This window comes from Theobroma cacao, chromosome 5, assembly GCF_000208745.1.
Source record: "Theobroma cacao cultivar B97-61/B2 chromosome 5, Criollo_cocoa_genome_V2, whole genome shotgun sequence".
NCBI classification, from domain to species: Eukaryota; Viridiplantae; Streptophyta; class Magnoliopsida; order Malvales; family Malvaceae; genus Theobroma; species Theobroma cacao.
This window is the reverse complement of record NC_030854.1, coordinates 2,900,975-2,911,036: the sequence shown is the minus strand read 5'-3', so window position 1 is coordinate 2,911,036 and position 10,062 is coordinate 2,900,975. Positions and strand designations below refer to the sequence as shown.

General features: G+C 34.2%; 1 protein-coding gene across 2 annotated transcripts; it reads left to right on the top strand.

Annotated features, from left to right (window-relative positions):
* Positions 1,578–6,420, top strand: LOC18597965 (cytokinin riboside 5'-monophosphate phosphoribohydrolase LOG3). 2 transcript variants are annotated; one of them, XM_007027280.2, is made up of 7 exons: positions 1,578–1,895; positions 2,588–2,685; positions 2,851–2,881; positions 3,557–3,656; positions 5,299–5,369; positions 5,464–5,607; positions 6,078–6,420. In XM_007027280.2, exons 1-7 carry the CDS (start codon positions 1,776–1,778, stop codon positions 6,168–6,170), a joined length of 657 nt encoding a protein of 218 aa, XP_007027342.1. In that variant the 5' UTR covers positions 1,578–1,775; the 3' UTR covers positions 6,171–6,420. The 2 variants fall into 2 exon arrangements, with proteins under 2 accessions (XP_007027342.1, XP_017977909.1); XM_018122420.1 differs by lacking the exon at positions 1,578–1,895 and adding an exon at positions 2,211–2,294.

Genomic DNA, 10,062 nt, shown 5'->3' with positions numbered 1-10,062 from the left:
TAGACATAATTAATTAATATATATGCTCAATCCCCTATTAAGCAAGAAGTAATTATGGGTTTATAATCTCTAAAACATAGGGAGTGGGCAGGAATTGGACAGACAAATGAAAATTAAAAAAAAAGTGAGCAGAAAGAACAGCTAGAAAGGCCAATTTTGGGGATTGGGGATGTTAAATAGTAAAACCCACAGTAGTTTAAGGAGAATAGGCTCAGTTCCTGCAATCCTGGCAATTGAAGTAAGAAAAAAATAAAACAATTGAGCTAATGCAGCAGAAAGACCATAAACCTAACAGCAAATTAGCAACTGGGGGTTTGTTTAACATGTGTAAAAATGATATTAAAATGGGGTTGGGCTTGGAGAGGGAGAGAGATGTGATAGGTGGAGAAGAGAGGAAATCAAGATGGGTTTGGGGGACAAGCATGCTTGGAGAGAGTGAGGGCTGGGGGATATGGGGAAGGGAAGGGCAGCATGAAATAAAAATCCAATGTTTCCTTTGTAAAGAACAAGTGTGTCTAGCAAAGGAGAGTGGATGAGGGTACAAGGTGATAGGCCATAACCCACTCGTGTTTTTATTCAATCATCCATGCACAATGCTCTATACCACCATCTGAGCCTCTGAATTTACCCATAACTTGCTCAGAAATTGTGTGTTTGTGTTGCAAAATAAATATATTCATATGTTGAAATGACCATTTCACTAGGATTAAAGAAATATACCATCTCAGAATGTCCATGCGTTGCCTTTTCTTGGAGGGATAAAGTGTATGAAAAAGCTTGTCTCTATAGGGTAGAAAGACAACAAGCTGATTAATTAAGTGGGGAGTGGAAGTCTTGTTAAATCTTTGGTTCAAACAGTAGAATTTCCAGCAGTCCATCCACTCTCTTGAAAAAATAACTTCAATCCTATGATAGGTTGATTGCTCTTATCTTCCATTGCATGGCCTTATCAGTAAACTGAGAATCAAGCCCTTTTCACAGTTTCACTCGTTCACTCTGCATAAACCAAATGTTGTGACATGTATAATAAAGTAAAATGTCTTTGCGTAAATGAGTTTCTTTTTGATATACATTGTTTGATTATAAAGTGTAACTGAAATCATCTCTATCGATAACTCAAAATCTTAACAAATGATACCGTTTCATTCATTAAATATATGATCAAATTAGACAATAAATTCTGAACACAGTATTAAGCTCGTAACATATATATGAACACATTGATTTCTCTAAAATAAAGTTAATGAAGTCCATAAAGGGTAATCGCTTAATGTTAAACAAAGAACACCGCTCAAGAGGGAAGCGTTACAGAAACAAGGTCACATACCTTGCAGCTGGACTAGGAAAGACGAGGGAAGCTGCATTTCAATTACCATAAATTTTGCTAAGACAAAAAAACCAAAGAGCGCTTGGAAAATATAAATAATACTAAACAATAAGTGGGCCACGCGTGCCAAGGTTAGCTAGCTGTGTGTGTGTGAAGAAGCGTGCTATGAGGTACTCACGTGTGGGAAGGTTTTATATATACGCATGAAGAGAATGCACTCAATAGAGTAGAAGTAGTAGTAGTAGTAGTAGTCAAGCAAGAAATTTTTAAGCTTCTTTGCTTTGCTACCTTGCATTGTTTTCACATTGATACGTGTATAGAGTAGGAAGCTAAGAGACTGAGCTAGAAAGAGATATTCTTGGATTACTTAGCCGTTTTTTTGGTTTTGTGAGTAGGCAAAGTACACACAAAAAAGAAGAAGGTTGTGACAAAGAAGGAGCGATAGTTAATGGAGATGGAGAGTGAAACACAGCAGTCTAGATTTAGGAGGATTTGTGTGTTTTGTGGGAGCAGCCAAGGCAAGAAGAGTAGCTATCAGGATGCTGCTATTGAGCTTGGCAGAGAATTGGTATTTAACAAAAAGCTCTGGTTTTTTTTTCTCTGTTTCTTGTGGTCTTTTACACAAAAAAATGGGACTTGTTTTGCTTAAGGTTTTTGTTAGAAGCTTGTTTGTTACTAATATGGAGGAAATGGGTTCTGGAAGAAATCTTTTTCAAGTTGTTTATAGCTTCAAACTTTTGTTTACATATGGTTGTATCGTCTTGTATACAGTTTTTTTTTTTTGTTTGTAGCTTGTTTGTGAATTGGTTGATGGTATCTGGCATTTTCAAAATCCCCCAAGTGTTTAGCTTTTGTGCTTTTTGGTTGTCTCTAGCTAAGCATCTCTCTCTTCCTTTCTCTAAAGTCCATGCCTCCTTGGTAGGAAACTCTAATGGTTTTTCAGTTTTTCTCAATGCCTATTCAAGAGGTAAATTTCATTGTGTTAAGTCATTAAAAGTTTGGAAATTTAATGTACGAACAAGTACTAGTGTGTTGAATGAACAGGGAAGCATCCTTTTCAAACTTATTGTTTGGTAGTCTTATGAATATACGCTGAAGAAACATTGGTTTTGTCAAACGCGTTCATTATAGATACAGGCTTGAACTTTGAATCATAGTCTCATTGCCTCCTTAACATGCTTCCTTTTTGTACTCAAAAAGCCTCTCATGCTAGGACTTTTTAGTCTCTTTTTGAGCTGACTTGTTTCTGTTCTTTTGCAGGTCTCAAGGAACATTGATCTGGTCTATGGAGGAGGTAGCATAGGCTTGATGGGTTTGGTTTCACAAGCTGTTCATGATGGTGGTCGCCATGTCATTGGGTAAGCCTCATTTAATCATTTTTTAAGACATTCGAACAAATTTAAGAAACAAATTCAGTGAACTGGCTTTCATGTTATCGATAATTTGTCTTCCCCATTACAAAACTATCCCTAGTTTTGGTTTCCATTGCAACTGATTTTTGTCATGTTATTGTCTCTCTGCAGAGTTATTCCCAAGACGCTCATGCCTCGAGAGGTATGTCTGCTACAGCCAGGGGAAAAAAAAGTCTGTTGAACCTTATTTAAATTGAAAAAGAGAAAAAGAAATGGACCTACCTACAAGTTTCATATTTTTTTTTCTTTCTTTTCACCATTCATGGTGTTAGATTTTTGTTTATTTCTTTTCAACCTCACCTTTTTTCTTTATTTCTTTTCAAATCTTGTTTTCTCTCTTGGCTTTTGCTTCTGTTTTCCTTTCTTTTCTTCCACTTTGATCAGCCAAACTTTTCTCCTTTTTCTTTTCACTGTTGTTAATTTTTAATATTTCTTGTTTGGTTTTCTACATTTGCTGGTTCTTTGATGAAGACCTGTGCTCGATAGCCTTATCCACAATATTACTGGGACAGTTGCAACTTGCCACTTTACCTTTTCCATTTTCATAAAAAATTTTGGGATCACAAGATTGGTTTTTTCTTGTGTTATTTTTCTTTGTTGGCCTTTTCTAAAATTGGGGTTTTTTTTTTGCATTTATGTAGCTAAAATATTTACTGGCTAGTGGCTAGGGACATTGCTCAGTGTTGAAGTCTTTGAATTAAGTCCACTATTCCTGCAACTCTCATCATTGCTTCACTGCACAACACTCGAAATCTCTCTCTCTCTCTTTCTCTCTCCAGATTTCAGTATTCTTATTTGTTTTCTGTGCCTTTTGCAGTTAACTGGTGAAACAGTAGGGGAAGTGAAGGCTGTTGCAGATATGCATCAAAGGAAGGCAGAGATGGCTAAGCATTCAGATGCTTTTATTGCCTTACCAGGTTAGTATAAGCCCCAGTCTAGTTTACACCAAAATATCAAGGCAAATCAAGGAAACTTAAAGCTATCAGGTGCTTTTACTTCACCAATTTTAGCATGCAAGATTGACCATATCTCATGATTATCACACTTGAGGATTGCTGAGTTCCTCTGTTTTTGTCTAATCTTTCAGTTAAGAAAAATTTTAAAAAAAAAAACAGAAAAAGAAAAAGAAAAGGAAAGAAGTTTAAGAGGGGATTGTGACTGTCCCCTGAGTCAAACACAAACTATAAACAACCGTTTTCCTTCCAAATCATGCAGCCTTGTGAAGAAAAGCTCTTGCTTTTCCTATCTAAATCCTGATGCAAAGACTGGCCTCCTCATTTACCTTTAGATTGCTCATTTGACGTAACTAATGTTTCCGTGTTGTACTAAAAGATAGTTTTAGAAAGGGTGCTATTCCTTGGGCAGGGCAAGTCAAAATATTAACACATGTGGCTGTTATATTTTGAGACTAGTAACTATTTTTGTTATTGGCTATGCTGTGAAAGCAACTATGTGAAGCCAGAGTTATCAAAACTTTTGAATCTTCTCCTACAGCACAGACCCCAAGGCCATGATTAGAGAGCAACCCTTCAAACCCTAGTTCTTGACCCATCAACATCTTACACTGAAAATTAGACCGTCTGAGGAACTCTCTTTCCTGAGCTAGAATGCTTTTTCTCCTCTGATGTTTTACCCAAAGTCTGTGGTGTTACAGTGCCCCCTACCATATTAAGAGTGGACATCCTTAAAACTTTCACTAAAGAGTGTTTGCCAACTAGCACCTGCAACTAACAGGGAATCCTATTTACCTCTTTCAAAAGGCTACTTTTTTTAGTTCTTTTTAGCTTTGAATTCTACTTGTGTCTTGATACTTGATAGTTATCCTGGATAGAAAGGTGGAGGATATGCAATGGCAAATCGGTCATTTTATTCTTCAGATATATTGTCCTTTGCATGTTACCTAACCCCCAAAAAAAAATCAACTGGAAAAAACTTTGTAAGGTGATAATGAGGCAGAATGAGAGCCATTATGACCTGAATGGGTAGGCAGAGGATTGTGCCTCTATTTTCACGAAGGATGGGAGCAATAAATACCTTGTTTTTGGAATGTGGAGAAAAGTGAGGGTAAATGATACTCTAGAAACTCCTTGTTGTGCATGCCATAAATGATAAAACCATGGCTATCAAAAGACAGGCAGTTAAAGTGCACTTTAAGTATCCTTATTATTACTCCTTAGTCCCAGGCATTGCACTAAACTCCATATTAGCATAGCAAACAGACAGTTAAACTCTGTTCCTTTACCTTTTCATACTTTGAAGGTAATAATTTATTCTAACCTTATATCCAGTAGTTTTAATCCTATAATGTCCCCCTTCTCTTTTTCTTTTTGAATTTGATTGGATAACTGGAATCATAGATGTCGTTGCTTTGGAATACCCTTCAGTATTTTCTGTCTATGAATCATGTTAGCCACGATTAAAATTTGCCCCATAGAGTGACATGATCATTTCTACAATGAAAGGCATCAGTAGTTAGGTACTAAGTTATCCCTTTTTCAGCATTACATGATCAATTGCAAACTATAATGGATGGACAAAACTCATATAAAATGCCTGCAGGTGGTTATGGAACTCTGGAAGAACTGCTTGAAGTGATTACCTGGGCTCAGCTTGGAATACATGACAAACCAGTGCGTCCTTGTTTTTGCCTTATATGCTGATGACCCTCACAAACTAATCCATGCAACTAATAAAAATAATGCATGATTTTCCACTTTCTTTCAGGTTGGCTTGCTGAATGTCGATGGATACTATAATTCATTGCTTTCTTTTATAGACAAAGCTGTGGAAGAGGGATTTATTAGTCCAAGTGCACGCCAGATCATTGTATCTGCACCTACAGCAAAGGAGTTAGTAAAGAAATTGGAGGTATAAATTAAAGAAACTTCTTCATATGTGCTATACCTTCATTATGTAAAGTGCATATATATATATCTCTTTCAAACAGTTTCTTACTTAAGGAGTCATACATGTTCCATACATATGTTCTGTTTCTAGCTCTGGTCCCCCATTAGAAAAGTTTATGATTTACTGAAGAACATGACCCACTAATAGCTAGACATAATGGGCATCTGGAAATCTCATAGCCTCAAATTACACCTGAAGTCTTTTTCTTTGGGCTTCTTGCCAAGTGTTAAACCAAGGATAAATATTTGATGGTACCTAAATTTGAAACGTAGTTTACTTTAGTGATGCCAATAAAGTACACTGATATTTATATTTAATTCAAATTGATATGTTTGTGTCATGTGAAAGTGTACCCACGCATCATATCTTTATCCGAATAAAACTGTTCCTGCAAATGATGTCATGTTTTTCATGTCAACTTACCATTACAGGAATATGTCCCCTGCCATGAAAGAGTTGCTTCAAAGTTGAGTTGGGAGATGGAGCAGCTTGGCTACTCTAAAACATATGATATATCTAGGTAATGCGTGGAGTGCATGAAGGAGAAGGTAGATGGAATTTGGAAGGCTCTAATTGAAAAAGACTCAAAAATTTCCTTTAATGGGGGAATTCTTTTTGTAAATTACTGCTATTGACATCATACATGAACTTGAACCTTCTCTTTTAGTGGAAAAATTGATTCTCTTTTAAATTGTAAGTACTAAATGCTTATGAACAGTGCCCTTTAAAATGTTAACTAATTTGTATCTCCACTGGCTTTTATTTACCTGATCAATCATTTTAATTTATCAATTTCTTCTTCCTTCACTTTTGGAGATTGTCAACAAGAAAAGTGTGAGACTTTACTTTTTTTGGCATATAATATAAATTATATCATGGTTTGTTGTTAAGAGTATCAAGGAGTAGGGCAAAATCTTCAGATGAAACTGTCAGGACTTCTGTCAACTTTTTAGCATCTTGATTCCTGAAGCTTTTCTCTAAGTCAGCTTTGATTTATTATTTGAAATTCATAACAGTCAAGCTCTTAGTGCAAGATCAATCCCAGCAATTCCATTGATGCCTTTTGCAGTTCTTTTAGAGCAAAATTAACCCAACTTGTTTTGCATTGTTTCCTATTTGAGTGACATGAACTGAAACCAAGCACTCAACAGTCTAAAGGCTTGGCATGTGCTGTTAAATGAACAAAACCAATGATGATCCAACACCAAGGGCTTTGTGTTATCAATTAAGTGAGAAGTGAAGGGGCCATATCACGCAAGAAAACATGTCCTCAGTCTGTGTTCAAGCTTTTGGTTTTGCTGCAAAGGTTTTGAGCTGGGGACACCCGACAGGACTAACCCAACCGACGACCAATAACGGAAGGGGCCAGGTGGTTTAATGGAAGAGGAGAGAGAGGGGGCCCTTTGCTTTCACTGGTGAGAAGAAATGAATCCCACTACCCGTCCCGCGAGTGAGTAATATCGCATGTGTAATGTGGGACAGATGCTACCGGAACACAAGGGAAGGGGAAGGACCATGTGCCATGGACATTTTAGGACATTATGATTAACTTAAGTTAGGTCCCAGTGTTCATCTCACAAATGCTTCTGAATTGTGATTGATGGCATTGCTTTGTGCCATTAGTTTGAAGATTCACCTAGAGAGCATATGGTGGTTGGAGAGTCACTTCTCAAGGGTTCTGAGGTTGCATTGGCTCCTATGTGAATTCAATAACCAAACTGTAGGATGTCAAAAAAGGCTGTCTACTTGGAATGTTCAATTTTCCATTCAAAACGTTGCTATCAGTCTTTTTTGCCCTATGTTAGGGATAATCCAACCTAAAACTTGTCGTCTTAGATTTCCTTATATGTATTATTAAGAATCAAATCTACAACATGTTGTTTCCAAAACGTTTTATCAACACTCTAATCTGTTTTTATGCAAGAAAAATTCATGGATATAAGCTCTCTCACTGCAAGAAAGATCAGTTGTACTACTTTCTAGCCTATAAGTAGACTCGTCCAATTCAAGCTTAGCATGTGAAAATCCCTTTTACAAAGTCTACTTCTTATGTTTAACTCTATCATTGTCTAATTTTCCTTTAGGAAAAGAATAAAAAGGACAAAGAGGCCGTCCAACATAGAAAGACATGCATGAGGAAAGTTAAGCTTAAGATTGCGATTGGAAGTGTTAGAACAGGCTTATGATATTAAGACAAGAAAGATATCAACATCCATGATGCTTGGAGGGATAGCCCTGCTGGAAACATTGCATGTGAAATTGTGAAAGAAATTTCAAAGAGAAACAACTCCCCATAGAGTAGTTCCCAACATGTTCTTTCCATCTTCCTTCCTGGTTTGTTTCTTCAGCTTGGGAAAACTTCCCTGGCAAGAAATGGTAGGCTATCAATCATTCCTTTTTTTTCCTTCACAAAAACCCCATAAAATTCTTCTCAATCCTAATAGTAATGGGTGTAGTAACAATTTTTTTGTTCTACATTGCTCTCTCAATTCTCATAATGTCTCATACTATACTACTATAAATTGAGTTACATAAATTTTTGTAGGGTGAGATTCTTCTTAGTATATCATTTTTGAAAATAAAATAATGTTTCATATATGTGTAGATTTAACTTTATATACGTGGAGTTTTTCTCTATATAAGTTTGATTAAGAATTAAATGAAAATATTCAATCCTCGCTCATTTTTTTATTTTAATTTCTTATTAGGATTATGAAAAATTATCCTACAAACTAACAGACAGTCACATGTCCATTAGATCATAATTAAACATAATTACTAAATAAACATGAAACATCTTGATAAATCCACTTACAAAAGAAAAAACAAACACCCCTGATTTAAATAATAGTATAATAGCATGAACTATTGATCTTGTAAGCTGGGCCAGGCCTCTAAAATTTTTTTGTATCGATGGCTAGAACTGCATGACTAATAGCGGTGGAGCCTGGGTCATAAGGTTGGCCAGCCCTCTTGTGAATTATAGACCAAGACAATGGAACCAGGCTGTTTTTTGGCCCATGGTTTCCCTACCAGTCAATCATTTCCTTTCACCACCCACAAGAGCTAAGAAAGATATTGAGTTTCAACTTTCAACCATGACTTCTGCATACATACTTTTACCTTTCATACATAGGCTTGGACTGGGTTCAGGCCTTTGACATGAGCCTTTGAACCCAAACCCAAGCCTGATTTAAGAGCAAGAAAAAGAAAGTATTTGAACCGTTTTGTTTAGCTTTGATTATTGTCAAAGAATGAAATCAGAAATGTGATTTAAGCCCAAAGTCAGTGGACACAAAACCTAACTCTTTACCTCAACCTCCCACTAGCTGTAGCCCAAACGAATGACTCTTCTTTTCTCACTCTTTTGCTATGTAACCCGTATGTGAAGTTAGAGATGAGTAAAATCAAATTCAAATCAATTGTCCACTTAAATTAAATAAGATCTAAGTAAAATAGTTCGATTTAATTGATCTATTAGATCAATTAGTCTAAAATATTTGGTCTAATTAGTTTTTTGATCGGTTCTCGATTTTAAAAATTTTGGATCAATTCATCCAAAAAACTAAACTAATTTTATATATGTATAAAATATTTTTATATATATTAAGAAGAATTGATAGTAAAGTTAATTAATAATATACTTAAAACATATTAGGGCATTATATGTACATGTACAAATCATAATTATAGTAATTTATATTAGTTTTATTTATTTATTTATAATCTGTATTAATGTGAAATTACAAGTTATATATTTTAAATGATATAACTTTTATGTTAATATTATAATCTATGATGGTAAATATCCTACATATTAATATATTATAATTATTACACTTTAGTAATGTTTCGTAATATAAAATGTTATGAACATATATATAACTGTATAAATATATTATATATACATATGTTTAATTTAAATAAAAACATTATTATAATTTATAATAAATTTTATTTATATGATTACACTTAATAGCTTTATTAGTTATCATCTTAGATTTTATAACATATTGTTTATAATTAGCTATTATTTATACAAACTTTGATATAAAACATTATAACATCTAAGTTATGTCATTAATTTCATATATAAATATAAAATAAAGTGATATATTATATTATATATTTAATTTATAATTAAGCATTACTATAACTTATAAAAGAATTTATTTATATGATTACACTTACTAACTTTATTAGTTATCACCTTAAATTTTATAACATATTATTTATAATTAATTATTATTTATACAAACTTCGATATAAAATATTTTANATATGATTACACTTACTAACTTTATTAGTTATCACCTTAGATTTTATAATATATTGTTTATAATTAGTTATTATTTATACAAACTTTGATATAAAATAATTTAACCTATAATTTGTATCATTAATTATATATATATA